The 19,773-nt window shown below is 36.1% G+C and overlaps 2 protein-coding genes across 2 annotated transcripts in view; one reads left to right on the top strand and one right to left on the bottom strand.

Annotated features, from left to right (window-relative positions):
* The first annotated feature begins 5,066 nt into the window (after nucleotides 1-5,066).
* LOC121315464 (peptidyl-prolyl cis-trans isomerase C-like) lies at nucleotides 5,067-12,423 on the top strand. Its single transcript, XM_041249582.1, has 5 exons — nucleotides 5,067-5,404; nucleotides 6,052-6,165; nucleotides 10,179-10,272; nucleotides 10,905-11,089; nucleotides 11,476-12,423. Exons 1-5 carry the CDS (start codon nucleotides 5,141-5,143, stop codon nucleotides 11,602-11,604), a joined length of 786 nt encoding a protein of 261 aa, XP_041105516.1. The 5' UTR covers nucleotides 5,067-5,140; the 3' UTR covers nucleotides 11,605-12,423.
* Nucleotides 12,424-12,906: 483 nt separating this feature from the next.
* Nucleotides 12,907-19,773, bottom strand: part of LOC121315457 (sorting nexin-24-like) — a 45,018-nt gene continuing 38,151 nt past the window's right edge. Inside the window, exons 4-7 of the mRNA XM_041249571.1 lie at nucleotides 16,773-16,867; nucleotides 16,568-16,600; nucleotides 15,580-15,644; nucleotides 12,907-14,004 (exon numbers count right to left, since the gene is read on the bottom strand). Of these exons, the coding sequence (XP_041105505.1) occupies nucleotides 13,922-14,004; nucleotides 15,580-15,644; nucleotides 16,568-16,600; nucleotides 16,773-16,867 (276 nt within the window). The 3' untranslated portion in view covers nucleotides 12,907-13,921. The remainder of the gene's footprint in view (nucleotides 14,005-15,579; nucleotides 15,645-16,567; nucleotides 16,601-16,772; nucleotides 16,868-19,773) is intronic.

The following is a 19,773-nucleotide window of genomic DNA, read 5'->3' as shown; positions in this document are numbered from 1 at the left end:
CTGATTGTTCAACCAATTAGAGCCCCAGTTTCCTCCACACCAGCCACAATCTCAATTGTCTGGAATAAAGGGAAACGAAATACAATTTTCATGCAGGGATAGTTTTTTTTTTAACCCTATCTTCACCAAAAACACATGCAGCTATTTATGTAGGGGAAGCAGGCACTCATTTTGCACAAAGTTGGAGTGGACAGCTCAGCACACACACACACATACACACACACACACACACACACACACACACACACACACACACACCCCCAGACATGTGACAGGGAACCACTCACCTTGCCATAATCCCTCTAAAGTATTTTTCAATAAACTGAATTGATGTGTGATTGAAGGTCGATGATAGAAAGGACATGACTGAATGGGTACACCAGGGCAAGATCATACCTCAAAAGCTGGAGTAACCTTCACCAACTGTAAAAGTATTGTGGTCAGTGGCAATTATCCTTAGCATAAACCAAGATTTAGCATTAAATAATTAGCATTGTCATCCAATTTGCAGACAATGCATTTTCAAGTTGCAAGGATAACATGGATGCCAAACTCTGTATTTGGCCCACAACATCAGAACCCAACATAGGAATAATTATAATGGAATGAATGGGTGGAAATCAGTCAAGGGACTAGGAAAGATACAGAACTGCCTGTGTGTTTTCTGTTATCTAGTATGAGCTAATAGCAGGACGGGAAAGTGGTCTGTAATGACTTGTAGTAGAAGATACACCGCACCAAATGGCTTTCTGTTTAGATGGTACAAAACTGAGGAAACTGATAACATACCAGTTCTTTAAGTGGTTTTCACACAATCTCAGGATATACAACTGATTAAAAATAGTTTATTTTCATTAGTGAGGAAACTACAGAAAAAATTATGTATAATAGCATTAATATTATATTTAGTATGAGTACATACTGTAATAAAACTACAAAGAACATCAACCCTACATGCTAGATTGTTACAAGCAAAACATTATCCACTCTGCTATCCAGGTTGCAGCATAATAATGAGCATCACAGTTATCATAACTAATGTATTTTTCTTCTTGTCTAGACTAACGTCAGTCTTGGTAGTACTGGTGACGTTTTAAAAGCCAGAAGTTAAAAGCTTTCCTGTGCCCTCAATAGAGCTTTGTCTTCTCTTGCAGCACAGCTGGTACACCAGAGGACGATTCTTAACCTGTGCCTCTGCCCCTAGCAGGTGTAGGAAATACACCAGTAAAAAATACCACAGATAACAAACATGGTATTTCTTCCATCTACTGGAGGCGCAGTGTAAACTTGACGTAAACGCATTCATGACTGAAACAGAAAATGAATACATTAGTTAGCTGTTGTTTCTCATTCCATACCAACAGCTCTTTAATCAATATTGTATGATGACAAGGAACATTTTATTAAGCATACTTATATAAATATTTGTTTCACATAATTAGAATGGTTGTTACCTTTTTAGCCTATGTTGAAGTGATTTTCTGTAAAAAACTCAATACTCTTGGCAAAGTGACATGGAGAGGAAGTCTGTTTCTTACCTTTGGGGAATATAAATAAACACACAACTAATTTATTATTAATACAAAAGGTCTGTGCTCAGATAAAATAGAAAATAACACTACAAACTATGGAGGATTTTAGTAAACAGACACCAAGAAATGACAGTTTAGTGTAAACTCAACAGTACTGATATGCAGTCAAGATGGATTGGACTCCTGGGCACTTAGTTTAGTTTTTGATGTTTCATTTTATCCTTTTAGACTTATCTTTACTACTTGTGTAAAAACCTAAAGCTCCATGATTAGACGTCTTTTTCAAAAATGAAAAGCAGGTTTCAGTAAAGCCAATTCTCTCATGAACCTACTTCTCACTCCTCGAATGAAGAATTTAGACTCAACTCATATGGACCACTTATATTGCGTTAATGAAACAGACAGAGGTTTAATCCGGTTTGGAAAAGTGGTATTTATTGTTGTATCTAGGTCCAGTGACCAATAACAATAAACAATAACAGGTTTGCAGAAACAATAACAATATTGTTATTTACAGCAGGCTGTGTGGTCCAGTGTTTAAGGAAACAGGCTTATAACCAGGAGGTTCCCCAGCTCAAATCCACACTCAGCCACTGACTCACTGTGTGACCCTGAGCAAATCACTAAACCTCCTTGTGCTCTGTCTTTCAGGTGAGATGTTGCTGTAAGTGCCTCTGCAGCTGATGCATAGTTCACACACCCTAGTCTTGCATCTTGTGAAGTGCTTTGTGATGGTGGTCCACAATGAAAGGTGCTACATAAAAATTATTATTATTATAACCCACATGTATCCTCCCCAAAATTAGACATACACGATCACCAGTCCTGGGTGAGTGCAGTAGTGCTCGAAGTGGGTGATACAGGTTATATTTGTAACAGTAGTGCAATGCTGTTCCTGCTTAGTGCTGGCCCTCAGTGACAGCTCCGGAATCGTGTTAGCTGTCAATGTAGTGTTACAAACAAACAAAAAACACACACACAATTCTGCTTTCTCTGTTAATAGGTCTCTCACAGTCCTTCTCAGTTTAAATACAAAATCAAATGCGAAGGAACAGATTACCATTATCCATCCCCTTTTATTGTCACACATGATCCCTTGGTAAATGAGTGCAGCCGCCTCTCCAATCTGCAGCTGCCACATTGTTTCCCTTCCGGGTCAATGCGTTATTGCAACAGAGTCTTGCACCCTTCCTGGCTACTGACTTCCCTTGAACCCTGGGAAAGAATTGTCAGACCAGCTCGTCCAAAGAACTCTGTTCTCACTGCTTAGCACCCTCACAGGTCTGGAGGGAGATTTACAACCAAGAATCATTGCATTTCTGTCACAGTGGTATAAGCCTTAGTCCAATCATGTCTTGAGGTTTGAATGCCACCATCTTCCTGCAGTCATGTTGTGCCTGTTTGGCAGTGTTTTGGTTCTAATAGCATTTCACAGACACCAAATTAGTCACTGACTTCACAGTGCCTGTCTGTCACTTTATGATAAGTAATGTGAATGTTACCTGAGAACAGACTCCCCAACCACGGCCTTTTATGGATGGTAAACAGATTTAAATTCCTATTTCATATTAGTTAATCACGGTTAGGCAGCTAATAGTAGAATTCTACAAATCAGGACACCTTACAATTTCCAAGTAATTCCATTAATGTAGTCACTGTATATTGTTACAGAGCAAAAATTATTCAATTGCAGTACTAATATAAATTGTAGGCCTCAGCCTTTTGTAATTATCAGGAATCGTTACACATCTAGTCGTACAGCGGAATTTCTGTACAGTGTAAGCAATGCCTATAATTAGGCACATTAGCTGGGGAACTTCAAAAGTACTCATTTTGCATATTCATTCCAATTGATTCAGTCGCAGAAAGGAGAATTATATTAACAACACAAACTTCACTCAACTCCGTAGTTGCACAAAATTGCATCTTGCTTGAGCAAGGTGAAAACAAAGGTTGCATATTGCATGGATGTTATGACCTATTCTGTTTCATGGAATTATCTTAAAAGCAACCATGATCAAGTTTGTACCTATAACTTAATATGCATTCCTCTCCACGTTTTAAGACTATCCAGCTTTTACTACAACGAATCAAATATTGTGTGTGTGTGTGTGTGTGTGTGTGTGTGTGTATATATATATATATATATATATATATATATATATATATATATATATATATATATATATATATATACACACACACACACGATTCTGGAAAAAATTAAGAGACCTCTGCAAAATTATCAGTTTCTCTGGTTTTACTATTTATAGGTATGTGTTTGGGTAAAATGAACATTTTTGTTTTAGAAGCAGAAGGAAGCAAGTTTTCTTCCAGGACAACCTTGTACTTGGCTTGATTCATGCGTCCTTCACAAAGACAAATCTGCCTGATTCCAGCTTTGCTGAAGCACCCCCCGATGAGTCAAATTTTCAGCTTTGACCAACATCTGGTCATCTAATGGTTAGACGGAGACCTGGAGAGGCCTACAAGCCACAGTGTCTCGCATCCACTGTGAAATGTGGTGGAGGATCGGTGATGATCTGGGGGTGCTTCAGCAAGGCTGGAATTGGGCAGCTTTGGCATGAATCAAGCCAAGTACAAGGTTGTCCTGGAAGAAAACTTGCTTCCTTCTGCTCTGACAAAACTCTGAGGATTGGTTTTTCCAGCAGGACAATGCTCCATGCCACACAGCCAGGTCAATCAAAGTGTGGATGGAGAACCACCAGATCAAGACCCTGTCATGGCCAGCCCAATCTCCAGACTTGAACCCCATCGAAAACCTCTGGAATGTGATCAAGAGGAAGATGGATGGTCACAAGCCATCAAACAAAGCCGAGCAGCTTGAATTTTTGTGCCAGGAGTGGCATAAAGTCACCCAACATCAATGTGAAAGACTGGTGGAGAGCATGCCAAGACGCATATGACAATATTTTTATTTGGAATTTGGGAGAAATGTTGTCAGTAGTTTATAAAATAAAACAAAAATGTTCATTTTACCCAAACACATACCTATAAATAGTAAAACCAGAGAAACTGATAATTTTGCAGTGGTCTCTTAATTTTTTCCAGAGCTGTGTGTATATATATATATATATATATATATATATATATATATATATATATATATATATATATATATTCTCCAACTGAAGTGACACAGAAGTAATTACTGATACTAATCTGTAATGTAATCTGTAATGTACTGTATCGAAACACAACCAAAGCAGCAATGTTGCATTCTACTAAGTTTTTTTTTTTTTTTTATCAATACATTACTTTATTAGGCTTTCCTCAAGTCAGGACTGCCTATTCACTGCTTTAATGTAATTAATCAAGCTGCAGTATTTTCAACAGCTACAGTATTTAGCATATCGAACGGATTATGAATGGAGTGAATAATTTGCCATACAAAACATACTGCTGCTGTTGCATCCATTGGCTGAAAATACCAGTCATTTCCCGTGAGTGTACAATAGTTTGTCATTTACTTTTATCCGGCTTTGTTTGTTATACTTTATCCGTTGTGGCCAACAGCAGAAATAACGTGAAACGTTGTAAAGTAATGTTGCAGACTTTCTGAAAATCGCAAATTGAAACGTACAGACATGAAAACCACAACTCCTCCCCCTAACGTATTCCAAAAAGATTCTGCATCTCCCCTGCTCACGGGTCTGCTCTATGCAGGAAGTGCTTCAGTGATTTATATTCGTCTTCCAGCAGAAGCTGCGGCTTTTTTTTCCCCCAAGTCCTTTCTAGCACGAAAGATGGAACCGAGAATAGTACTCAGCGTTTTGACTCTTCTAGTCTTAGCAGCATTTCCTGCCATGGAATGCGCGAAAGGAAAAAGAGGACCAAAACTAACAGCCAAGGTTGGTATTACAATGTTCCGGATGTAGGTTAGAAACGCAGAAGTCAAGGTCAGTAACACTGCAGGTTGAAGTGAGGTGAACAAGGAATGATGAAGGCTGATGAATTTGTAAACTGAGTGTGTGTAACAGTATCAGTACAACTAAAACTAAACATACACATATTTAGTATAGCTTAAAATATGGTAATGGAAAAATTTGTACGATATTAACTTTGCACTGGGTGGTTTCAATGGGTGATTCAAAAGTAAGTTTACAACATCAATGATATGGTGCGTTAATGTGGTAAACTTATTTTCTATTCGCCCTCTAATACAGATGGTGCTACTACAGCAACCAGAATCAAACATCTAAGACATGGGCGTTATATTGATTAATTTGCCCATGTACTACTAAGCGTGTACATGGAATAATATTTTGAATTAATTGTATTTAGTTATTATATTTTTAACATTACAAAAAGTATGTTAGACTAGTCGTTTCCTATATGCTGCACCTGTGATGTGCCAATTATTAACCCCCAAGTAACCCTGTGAAGAAAAGGAAAACTTCATTAGCCACTTATTTTCTAATAAAACCCGATGCACATTATTATGTCAGTTATTTATATTACTCAAACGCTATATGTACTTGTTTTGTTATTGTTTCAGGTGTTCATTGATATCCAGGTGGGAGAGTACGAGGTTGGCAGAATAGTTATTGGGCTATTTGGGGAAGTTGTGCCAAAGACAGTGAACAACTTTATTGCCCTTGCAACTGGTGAGGTAGAGTATGAAGAGTTTTAAACATGTGGTTGCAGTGGCAGAGCAAGAGCAGGTGCAGCTGCACTCGGCCCGTGCACTCGGCGGGCCCCAGAGGGGTTCAAAAGTTTTTATGTATTTATTTTCCAGAGCTGTATATATATATATATATATATATATATATATATATATATATATATATATATATATATATATATATATATTCTCCAACTGAAGTGACACAGAAGTAATTACTGATACTAATCTGTAATGTAATCTGTAATGTACTGTATCGAAACACAACCAAAGCAGCAATGTTGCATTCTACTAAGTTTTTTTATGAAGAGTTTTAAACATGTGGTTGCAGTGGCAGAGCAAGAGCAGGTGCAGCTGCACTCGGCCCGTGCACTCGGCAGGCCCCAGAGGGGTTCAAAAGTTTTTATGTATTTATTTTTGAACAGTGATAATATCCTTAGCATTCATATTTGCAGATGTTATACATTTGTGTAACTAGCTGCCGGTGTGCGGTGCCAGTAATTTAGATTCTATTCTCCCTCATTTCAACAGGTATCGCTATTGTCTTAATTATCCTAACTCTTTCCCCCCGGAGGCTGGTACGAGGCACGTCTTCATGGAAGGTTTTGGGGTACTATTCAGCACAGACATTTGCAGTTATATTCTGTGTGCACAATTCATTCTGTAGTTTAGACGGAAGCTGTTGGGTGCTGCTGCGGGCACCAAAATAAACTACAGCAAATCAACATGCCTGCATTTCTGATTTAAAAATAATAATTATAATAAAAATGGTTTCCTATGTGAGACACTTTCTGCAAATGTCTGTGCAGAATTGTGAATACTGTAATCATTTCTGTGATCGCAGAATTGAGGAATCCTGGTAGGATTGGTGATTAAACCTGTCTATGATTAAAAAATAGTGCAGCGTTGGTAGAAAACTTTCTTATTACTTACCGTTTCATACATGCTAACATTCTAACAATTAAATACAGTTCAGTATTGAACACTTGATTTGGTGCGTTTGATGTTTATTAATAACGGTGAAATTAACATTTGGGGAGGGGGGCCCACAATAATGTCTTGCAGTGGGGCCCGTCTTCCTCTTCCTCCGCCTCTGTGTCATAGTACATAACATATACAGTAGATTGCTATGGTTTCTGATTATTCTTATTATTTGTAGTCTCTTTTAACTCTCTGCTTTGCCAGTATATGGATATATTAGCAGTCCCTGACTGGAGGTCACATGCAAACAGCTGCTTTTGTGTTAATTGCTGGAATCTGCTTTGTAAGTAGCAAAGCCACCTTATGATGCTTTCCATGCCACGTTGACTAAGTGTGTTTTTTTAATCCAGTATTTCACCTCTATGCCAAGTGATTTCACCCATATACGTAATTGAAACCTTTCCCAATCATTGTTATGATATGAGTAATTATAATAGTATACACTTAGTGAATGAATCCTGGTATTATCCGCTTGTCTGCGTTAGTTCTGTTGCAATAAATAACTAATTTGGGCCTCATCTGGAAAGGGTCCAATGCAATCTGAATGTTTAACATCAACAGCTGCTTGTGTTTTTTTTTTTTTTTTTTCTTCTTCTTTACATGGAGTTTAACTTTAAAGCTGCATTGCACAACCCTACAATTTCTGACCATATAAAAACTAGCTGTGGTTAAAGCACAGTTTAATTGTGTAGATTAAATATTGTATATTCAAACTGTTGAGCAATCTTAACCACACTTGCCTACAATATGCCAAAAAAAGACAGCATTATTTTCCCTGGACACTTCAGCAATGCATATGAGGTCAACGGTGTAACAGTTCAGTTCAGACAACATTTTTCGCATTTTAATTGTCTTTCCCAGTGGCATCTGCTGTTAAGTATTGGTCTCTTGTATTGTACACCGATTCTGTTTATTCATATCACAGCAGAAGTTTGGAGTGCTGTTCTCAATTGATTTTTACTGTTTACAACATACTGTAATAGATCTGATGTTTCTAGATAGATTTCTGGCCATACTTTATTATCTTCAGGCTACTGACTGTTCCAGCTTTCAAGCTACAGTGCCTATAGAAAGTCTACACCTCCTTGAACTTTTTTCACATTTTGTTGTATCAGTACCTCAGAGTTTCATGCATTAAAATGAGGATTTATTTCCACTTATCTACACACCATACTCCACACTGTTAAGGGGGGAAAAAAAGTTTTTATTGAGAAAAAAAAAATATATACTAAAAATACAAAACTGAAAGATCATAATTGGATAATCCACCCCCCTGAGTTAATACTTGATGGAAGCACCTTTGGCAGCAATTACAGCTATGAGTCTGTTGGGATAGATCTCTACCAACTTTGCACACCTAGATATGGCAATATTTGACCATTCTTCTTTACAAAAGTGTTCAAGCTCTGTCAGGTTCCTTGGGGAGCATTGATGGACAGCAATCTTCAAGTCATGCACCAAATTTTCGATTGGCTTTAAGGGGCTCTGACTGGGCCATTCAAGGACATTTACCTTTTTGTTCCTTAGTGCCACTCCATTGTAGCTTTGGCTGTGTGTTTTGGGTCATTGTCATGCTGAAAGGTGAATTTCCATCCCAGTTTCAGCTTTCTTGCAGAGGGCAGCAGGTTTTCCTCAAGGTCTTCTCTGTACTTTGCTCCATTCATTTTCCCTTCTATCCTGGCAAGTGCCCCAGTCCCTGCCGATGAGAAACATCCCCATAACATGATGCTGCCACCACCATGCTTCACAGTAGGGATGGTGTTCTTTGGGTAATGTGCTGTGTTGGGTTTGCGCCAAACATAACACTTTGCATTAGGCCAAAAAGTTCCATTTTAGTTTCGTCAGACCACAAAACTTTTTGCCACGTGCCTACAGAATCTCCTGAGTGTTTTTTTTGCATAAGTCAAACAGAATTCAAGATGGGCTTTCTTGAGTAATGGTTTCCTTTTTGCTACCCTACCATACAGGCCAGATTTGTCGAGTGCTTGGGATATTGTTGTCATATGCACACTTTGACCAGTCTTGGCCATAAAAGCCTGTAGCTCTTGCAAAGTTGCCATTGGCCTCTTGATAGCCTCTCTGATCAGTCTCCTTCTTGCTCAGTCATCCAGTTGGGAGGGACGGCCTGACCTAGGCAAGGTCTTGGTGGTGTCATACACCTTCCACTTCTTAATAGTCGTCTTGACCATGCTCCAAGGGATATTCAAGGCCTTTGATATTTTTTTTATAACCATCCCCTGATCTGTGCCTTTCAACAACTTTGTCCCGGATTTCATTTTGAAATTGCCTTGGTGCGCATGGTTCTTTGCTTTGAAACGTACTACTCAGCAGAGGGAACCTACAGGAACTGCTGAATTTACCCTAAAATCATGTGAATCACAACAATTTAACACAGGTGGCGGCCACTTAACTTGGCGTGTGATTTTGAAGGCGATTGGTTACACCTGAGCTAATTTAGGATTGCTATTACAATGGGGGTGGACACTTATCCAACCAAGCTATTTCAGTTTTTTTTTTTTTATTAATTTTGTACAAATTTCTAGAATATTTTTTTCACTTGGAAGTTGTGGGGTAGGATGTGTAGATAAATGGAAAAAAGAAACTATTTTAATGCATTTTAATTCCAGGCTATAAGGCAACAAAAGGTGAAAAATTTGAAAGGAGCTGTAGACTTTCCATAGGAACTGTATAGTGTGTTAATCAGGGAAAATGCCCATTTTATTCCCTTCATAGACTCTAAAGGCCCTGAAGACAGATATAGTTATATAGGACATATTATTTCACTTATACCAGACCAATCTCATGAAGTAAAATGTGTATCTGTGCCCATTTTTTAAATGTATTTTTAATGTATAAAACTGGTTATTCTTAGGTAGTCTTTCAGCAAGTTAGTGCTGAAGGCATTAAAAATGTATGCCTGCAGTTTAGTTTTTTTTTCTGAAATCAATGAGCATGAATACATTGAAATATGGATATTCAAGTTTTAGTAATTATTCTGTATGCTGTATTTGCCTTTGCAGAAAGGATACGGCTACAAAGGAAGTAAATTTCACCGGGTCATCAAAGACTTCATGATCCAAGGAGGAGACTTTACTGCTGGAGATGGAACTGGAGGTAAAGCATTTGATGCTATTGGAGTGCTGTTCCAGTACAAAGTTAATGGGTAAAATTTAAAAAAAAAAAAAAAAAAAAAGGTTGAGGGTTTTATTTGGTTTGATTTTATAATTAATGATATGGTTGGAGTAAACATGTGGATTGGAACTGAGGAAATTGGAGTCTTGTGATTATGAACACATTCACATTATATACTAAGCTTGTTGTGATATGAACACTTGTCACATGGACTTTTTTCATGTAGACTTTCTGCAGCTATGAGGAAACCATGAATTTTGATAACTACATGCCTTGACTTTGATACAATGTTTTGTACAGGCTTCTAATCTCACCAGGCGCTTTTTGGATTTCTTTAAATTATTCTATGCAACCAACACTTATTTTCTTCATTATTCTTATGAGGGTCAGAAAACCTTACAATGTACTCTGGACTTCTAAGTATTGAGCTAGTAAAGGTTTTGTAAAATAATCGCAATAATTTGAAATCTTTACAAAGCAAGGCGGTGGTGAAGAAAAGAAAGTAGTGTGCAGAATTTTAATTTCAGTAGTTCAAATAGCTAAGGTTTGGGACTGCCATGAGCATGAACAATAAATGGGTATGTCTAACCACAGTCTCTCTGACATTGTTCCAGGTATGAGCATCTATGGAGTGACATTTCCAGATGAGAACTTCAAGCTGAAGCACTTGGGAGCAGGGTGGGTCAGCATGGCCAATGCAGGCCCAGATACCAATGGTTCCCAGTTCTTCATCACCTTAGCAAAAGCACCCTGGTTGGATGGCAAGCACGTTGTGTTTGGGAAGGTCCTTGAAGGAATGGTAAAACATAGTTTACTATATACAGGTGAAACTGGTCTTTTAGTGTTAAACTAGTTACTAAAGACAACTTTAATATAAAGCCAGGTGAATCTGTGTGGTTCCTCAAGAAGTAGTATTCAGGAAGTATTGGTAAAACTTCCAAAGAAGAATTCAGTAGGTTAAAGCATGACTGAAAACAATAAGCTAAGAGCTCAGTCAGAACAAATTACATTTGCTGTTAGTTCTGACTGGGCTCTCTGGTAGTACAGTTAGTATAATAACTAGTACTATAGGCTAAATGTCATCTCAAATGCAAAATGTATTCTGTCTGGCAAGCATTCTGCTGAATTGTTTTATTGGATGAAGTTATATTAAATGAACCAATATCTTTTTTCTTTATTTTTCAGTCTGTGATTCACACAATAGAACTTCAAGACACAAATGATCAAAATCAACCCTTCCAGGACTGTGTGATTTTTAACAGTGGTAAGATAGATGTGAAAGAACCATTTGTGCTAGAATTGGAAGGCTGGTAAAAAGTAATAATAATAATAATAATAATAATAGTAATGTGTGGAATTATGCATGATCAAAAGTATAGCTTCGCAAACTAGCAATATGTTAAGATGTATCAAAATGTTCAGGACAAAGTTAAATAATGTATTGATCATAAAACTTTTAGATAAAAGGGCTCACATTTCTGAAACTGAATTCAGTGCTCTTGGTCTGCCATGGATATTTTGTTATTTGGCTCAGTTCTCCGCAGTATTTTATGCAATACCGCTGTAATAACCATATGTTGCACTGTTTGTTGTTTCTGCACTATCCAGGTATATTAACCTAGCAACTAACCTGTTCAATAATAATAACTTCAATAAAAGGCAATAATTCAAAGTGAGTGATTTGGTGTGGAACTGTGGTAGCATGGATATAATTATGAAGATTGTATTTAATTTAAATACTTAACTACTCAATTCTACTAAGAAAACTAATGCAATATTTTTACGTAGAAAATAACATTTTATATATTATTGTACCACTTACATAACGATCATATCAAATTAAGGATATTATGCATGGTGTCAATATTTTTTTGTATCATTTTGCTCCATATCCTGGATTAGCAAGGCTTCACGTGGTCAGATGTGTTTAATCAAACAAGCAGGAATTATTACTATTAAGCTTTAGTTAACACTAATCTTGTGTAATAAAAATAACATGCACCTGTATGTAAAACTAATGTAGAGTTTATACATGCTGTTACATAATTGTATTCAAATTGTTGTGTAAAAGTGTTGATGGTGCTAATGTATTTTTTTGTTTGTTTTACGCAAACGAATACAGTCATTACAATACTTTTTCATTCCACTTGAACTAACAAAATGTATATTTATAATTGTTGACTGCAAAAAGGGCTGTGCCTTTGGTCTGAAATCACACACAAGACAAGGATTTAACATGTTACCTATTGCTGTATGGATGAATAAATAATAAATAGCACAACTGTGAACTATATCAACTTTAAAACTGTAAAAAAAAAAAAAAAAGATTTAGAAGTGAGTAGTTTGAGATTTACGATTATACTGTAAGTTTACAGTATAATCGTAAATCTCGAAAAACTACTCACTTCTAAATCTTTTGTAGTCATTTTTGTATTACTTTAGTATAAATACATGTTAATTTGGATTCATATGTTGTTTTTTTCTGACTTTATGTGAACGAAAAGACAAAAAGCGCCCGTTTTCTCATTGGAAATAGTGATATTTTGAAATTTACCTGTCCTAGTCACAAAAGCAAAGTTTGTGGGGAATAATAGACATTTTCTATACTTTTGAGGCATAAGCAATTAGGAAATAACACTTACTACCCAGGAACAAAAATTGTGTTACATAGTGTAATCACAGGATCATGAGCTGGCTTTCTCTTGATACCAACAACATGCTTCAAGGTGTTTTTTATTGTCTCAAACCAAACAAAGCTGGCGATAGAATATTTACCGAACGGGAGGGAAGATACAGCTGAAATGGATTAGTTAAAGTGGAAGACAATATTTGACCTCCCTTTTTGGGTTGTAATCCAGTTCTGTAACATGCGTTCTCAGTATAGACAAGTCAAATAGATCACAGGATACATTTCATTCGACTGGAAACAGCACAGTAACAAATGTAAAAGAACGGTTCAAGACATAACTTACATAAAGGTGTGTATTTTCATGGGTGTTTTTTCAACCTTAAAAGCAGCAATACATCACTTTTTTTTTTTTTAACACAAACATAATTTGAATATATAATAGAAAAACAAAAAAAAGATTAACATATGTAGACTAAATGCACATCTTTGATCATTTAAATAATTCAACAAACAGTTTATTTTTACTTGCTGACTGTCCCATCTACAGTACTGTACTTCCTTTTTCAAAGGACACTGCACCAGTCAGAAGTAGGTAAATACCATAAGTATGTTAAACAGAGGATGCAATGATGAGCAATGCAATCTCAAAAAGTAGTGTAGGTGATGATAGTATTTCAGTATTTTAAAGTGTCGGTTCATTTAGTTACATGTACAAAATAGGTTTTATCACAGGTTTGTGAGTTCATGTAGTTAGTGCCCATGTAAAAAAATCCTTAATAGAGAACATTCTCCAATACAGTGTGCAGTTGCTTTACAAAAATGAAGCCTCTAAATGAACAGCTTGTTTATCACCGATTCCATCACTAGTAAGTATTATTACATAGTGCATTAATTGGTAATATCTATAAAACTACATTTTGCTGGTATTGTAAAACCCATTTTTGTTATCTTCTGGATCCCTTTTTTCACCAGTTATTTCTGCAAAACTGTCCATTTTCTCCATTATTGCTTTGTCCACCATGGCTGAATGTGAGAGTAAAACATCCCATGAACAACTCCTTCTATAACTACATTTGGAAAAGTATCTGGAAACAGAGACAGGTTAAATGAGTAATTAGTATTGTATACTTTAAAAATAAGCAACAACTTATCCTTGTTTAAAAAAACAAAAAAATACAAAACACACTTTGTCAAGTAAATTTACTTTTGATTTGATAACTGTAAAATAAATCCATTCACCATGTATAGTTTACATTACTTCTTACACATTAATATTGTAAAATCTTACACATCCTTATGAGTATTATATCACATGATCTTCCTTAGATAAACAAAACATTTTAAAAATCTTTGTGTTCGTTCTTTACTGCAACATTTTTTTTTTTTTAAGCTAACCTTTCAGAAATGTAGACTCATAAATGAAAAAAGCGTACGACAGCACAATACAAACATTATGTTCACAATTTTCCCTCGAGTGGTGTAGATACAAAACTGTAGGAGTCTAAAAAACTACAATGGGCTAAAAGGTCAGCTTGAGAACCGAAATCTCAGCCAAAAAAATATAGTAATAAAAAAGCCCCAGCAAATAATTCTTCCAGTTTAATTGAAGGATGGCTAAATTGTATTGATGTAGTTATTTAGTTTAACCCTAAAATGATGCAGTTAATGGATTCTAATTCAATGTGATTGTAGCCCAGATACTTTGGGAGTTTTTCCGTCAGTATGTAAAGCCACGTGACAAATCTGCAAGAGGTTTTGGAGGGAGACGTAGCCATTCCAGAGCGATTACCACTTCCCATTTCCTAATAGAAGCAGGGGTGGAAATATGCAGTGAAGTCTGTTCTCCAGAATGGCTGTGGAGTCATCACTTTTACAACTGTTCATATTGAAACACGAATTATATATGTGCACTCATGGAAACAGAGACACCTCCCAAGCAAGTGCTGTTATCCACCCTCTCTCATAATCTGTCAGATCTGCTGCTTATGTTACCCATTGTAACAAAGTGCTTTTTAACATATATATTTTATATGTAACATCTCGGGGAAGGTCATGTGAAGGACAGCTTGTTTACAGAACAGTGTGTGCTACTTCTTGTAATTGTGCTACGTCCAAACCCTGCTGATAGTTTTAAAAGATATTTTACATATGCTTGTATTCTTTATTTCTGAGTTGTTACTACCAATTGTTATTACATGTATTTGTTAGATGACCCATGTTCAAGCTTGGTACAGTAATACTGTTTAGTTTTCAATAGAAATGTTATTGTTGTGTAAACACAACTAAAAATACAGTATAATAGGTTCCTTTTTTTAATCACTTAAAACATGACTTCTACATCTCACTTTGTTAGATTTTAAAAAAAAAAAATATTAAAGTTAAAAACAGAGCAATGGAATATGTAAAGGTAATTCACAAAAATAAATAAATTAAATAAATAAAAAGATATTCTACAAGCAGAAAACGAAACACTTTTTAAAAGGTACGTTATAATTTAAAATACACTGGGGGGGTTATATGTAAAACAATAATATTATTGACATGTTACAGAGGACCTGAAAATGTGTCAATATCTGAGGCCAGAATTTACATTTAGTTGGTTTAGTTGGTGAAGGGTGGAACCAGTAAAGAGCTGATAAAGGATGACAGCATTTCATTACCATCGGCTGCAGGCAAGACATATGGATCCCTCAGGAAAAGAAGCACGGGCTGGTGGGACAGTTTACTGGAAAGGTCAAGAACAGGAGAGTCAGCATCAGGGAATGGTAAACAGAAAACACCTCCAACTACCTGATATCAAGTGAGTCAAGCAACCTGCTTCATAAGAAACAGTTTTATACAGATCAAAACAACTAATTGCTTGCTAATTCAATTTCACCCCTGGCCATGGCTCGACAGTTAGAATATTGGACTTCAGTGTATAAGGCACTGGCAGTGACTCTTTCCCAAGGCATGCTGTGTGTCCACTGATTTTGGAGAATACCTGCCCAGTCTCAACTCCCTATACGTGGCAGGAAACTTCCAGTAAAGTAAAAATTGAAATCTAAATGGCAGCGCTATATCCTCATTACTCTTTATTGAGACGTATATTTTAAATGGCACCGTAGAGCCTTTACTATCAAACTACAAGCCCATTTGAGATGATGATTCTGCCAGGAGTTCCTTTAAAAAAAGTTGCCATTAGTTTAATATCAAAGATTAAGCCAATGTAGCAAACATTACATTGTAATGGAACTGACCTTAGACAGCCTGTATTCATTTGAATGAAGGCCTGCTAGAAATAATATGAAACTTTAAGGGCTACACAGCTAGCAGTGTTTTACAGAGTTGCATCAATATGTGCTTTTTATAATTGTTTTATATTGTTCTGCTGAATATTCCTTTTAACAGCAGCAGTATTTTTACAATTGTTGTCCCAGAGTACTGTGCTTTCTGTACTCATGGTTTAAGACAAGAATATCCAAAGTGAACAGAAAGGACACTGATTAAATCACACTCCCTACAGGCACAAAATCAAACTTGTTCATACCCATTCTACATTTCAGGCACATTTATGTTTTTGCAATCATGTTACAGTAGAAGTTCGTGTGACAAAACATTTTGCTATTCCAGATCCTTTCCTCCAAGAAATTTTAAAACAGAACATACCTTGATTCTTCTGATTCAGTTTCATCAAAGGATCTGAAAAGGCAGAGATTTGTATGTATAATTAGAACAGTGCCGTTTTCCTTCCTCTTTCCTCTTTTTTTATATATATATATATATATATATATATATATATATATATATATATATATATATATATATATATATATTTATATATTTTTTTTTAATATATACAATTAACTCTTACCCACAACTCTCTGTTTTTGGTAATGAAGCAAAGTGACGGATATTTAAAAATTCAAGGAATATCTTTGGCAGAACTTCATTCTCCATAATTATTGTCTGTAAAACAAACACAAAATGGAACAGATGGAATCAGCGGCATGTCTAATGTTTTGTACCTCACAGCATGAGGAACGGAAACATGGTTTATATTGGCAGGTCTATAACATGTGTTTGATCAGGTCTACTGATTTCCTCCATTCTTATAAGAAACTACTTGCTCTGTGCGTCCAACATTATTTACCAAACAAGTCTGAATATGCCCTTTTGTTTGTAGTTACCTTAAGATTGAATGTAATGCACTCTGGGGGAACATGTTAGCAATTGTGGAAAAGTAATTGAAATAAATGCACTTCATTTGGCTTTCTTTGTAATAACAATATCTAATTGATGAAGAATGTAGAAGTAATCTAATCTTAACCATTAGCAACAAATGACAATACCGTTGTAATTCTACCAACTGAAACAATACAATTTCAATACAGTAGATTAATGAGAAATTGCATGTAAATGTACGAATATTACCAAATACTGACTTAATATCTAGGCAAACATAACTTCTACATCACACACACACAGTATGAGACATTGACATAAAATTCTGTTTAAATTATAACATGTTGGCATTCACTACATTTCAAATAGCTCCTCAGTAGTGCCAAATAGCAGCAGGGAAATGGCTGTAAAACATAGGTTTTGGGAAAAGGGTTTAATAAATACTTGGAAAATAAAACGGCTGCCAAAAGCACAATCTGTGACAAAGGGAAAACTATGCTTTTTCACATAAAATGTAGAAAACGTTATTTTAAAAGATAAAATAGAAAATTAATTAAATTAAACTACAACCATTCTAAATAGACATACCAGAGAGATACTTTATAATGCATTGGACAGCTGCACATTTTCTTCTGTCTGTAGATTAAAAAAAAAAAAAAAAAAAAAAACTCTGCAGGTGCTATTGAAACAAACTGTTTTGCTGAAAGGAATTTGTGAATTGACAGCATTGTACGGGAGAGGTGGGTTTTCAAAGAATCCAACTGGTCTTATCACTCTTGGAAAGGGAAGTCCTCTGTGTATTGATGGGGGTTATTAATTCTAGATGTAGAGGATGTTAAGAAGGTCTGCTGCTTGTAAAGCTTGACAGATCAGTTTACAATCTACAGTGCTTCTTCAGCCACGCCCACTTGTATTCATCATTCACTGAAGTGTTACAGTACATCTTAAAACAGGTAGGGTTTCCTCTGTATTATGACAAATCATCTACAATGTTATTTGCTGAATTTAAATAATTTTGAATCCTTGCATAAATGTTTATGTAAATGAAACAAAACCAACTTTATGCAGGGCTGAAAAACGTTTTAATGTCACTGTGGGGACTAAACTTCACATGTAGCTCTATACTGATTTCACAGAAGCTACACAAGGCATAGCTTGTACAATTCATGATTTTATCAAGGGCCCACTCAACACGTATATTCTGTAGACAACATGTATAAAGAACTAGCGCACATGCTGACCCAAAGTAGGTTACTCAAGTTCAATATGGCATCGACTAATTCAGTGACTGGGGTGGCCAGAAAAGGTATGCCATTCCCTGCTAAACTTTCTGTTCTTTTAGATGAACCCCTTCCAAAATCAGGAAAGAAAGCATGCATTGCAATCAGAACTATCTGCGATGACTGCCAAAATCGATTGATTGATGCCTTATGAGATGAACTTTATCAACATCACAAGGCTGCATATTTTGTCAAGATGAGTAGATCAATGTTCCTAGATACCCAGGTGTTTTTGAACTATTACATCTACAAAAAGTGGTCTAAATACTTGAGTGTCGAATTTGGATGCTTGGATGCTGTGTGTTTACCCAGAATGCAAACAAATAGATTAATAAGTTTAATACCCATTGCATGATTGTTTTAATTTCCATAGCAAATACATTTTTGGGGATGTTGCTAACCTAATAAATTTATGTTACATAACACAGTTTGGGAGAACTCACAAAAAAAATTAGTGAGAATACTATTGCAGTATGTTTCAGACATGAGCTTTCCCCCTTTTTGGGTTGAGAAAAGTACACTCCCAGTGGACTGTACCGATTGCTTTCACATGCTTCTGCAGTAGAATTCCATATAATTGTCTGTTCTCTTCTAGTGCTATAAAATAGTCACAAAATTACAAAAGGGACTTGTTCTACCTTAACCTTGGCTAGATGCCATCATGCAGTGGAAAACAGTGCTAAAATATCACAGGATAATGCTGTCCGAGAAGGAAGAGGTATAAACAGCGTAATGATTTCCCTTGAGTTTCCCTTCAAGAGAATTGTCACTAAACCCGGCACAAATGGTGACACATCTTCACTGAGGACACTGGGAAATCGAACATTGGCATTCTTTTTAGGTCCAAGCCTACTCATCAGCCAATTATAGTGGAACTCAAGAGCTTACTAAAAACCCAGACAAGAAAAGTTTGCTAACCTTCCGAGATTATGATTGTATATGCCGCACAGTTTCAACATAGTGCCTCTAGAGCTTAGAGAACCCCAAACAGATATTTAGAAATGCATGTCAGATACAGGAAAGTACTGCGCCACCTCTTAATAACGATGTCCCCAGCCAGTGCTCACATAACTGTCCTTTTGAAGCTATATTAAAGTCAAATGAAAGCCTACTTTAATATTGTAATTACACATTCTAAACCGGAGGGAAAACAATGGATAAAATAATTAAGCATTTTAAAATAAATAAATAAAAATGTGAGCAAGAACTACCCATGCATGCAAACGAACAGGCGTCTCCCCACATTCTAACAGACTCAGTAACTTGTGCTAAAGAACTAAAGAAGTTTCATCACAATTGGTACATGAACTTTTTCCCTTATGAGAGAGGTAGTAATCAAACATCTCTGTATGTGTTTAACCTGGTGAAACTCAATTTATGATTATTTCCTGCTAGGGATATGTATTGATG

The sequence above is a fragment of the Polyodon spathula genome, chromosome 1 (assembly GCF_017654505.1).
Source record: "Polyodon spathula isolate WHYD16114869_AA chromosome 1, ASM1765450v1, whole genome shotgun sequence".
Taxonomy (NCBI): domain Eukaryota; kingdom Metazoa; phylum Chordata; class Actinopteri; order Acipenseriformes; family Polyodontidae; genus Polyodon; species Polyodon spathula.
Note: the sequence above shows the minus strand (reverse complement) of the source record. Positions and strands in the feature narration are given on the sequence as shown.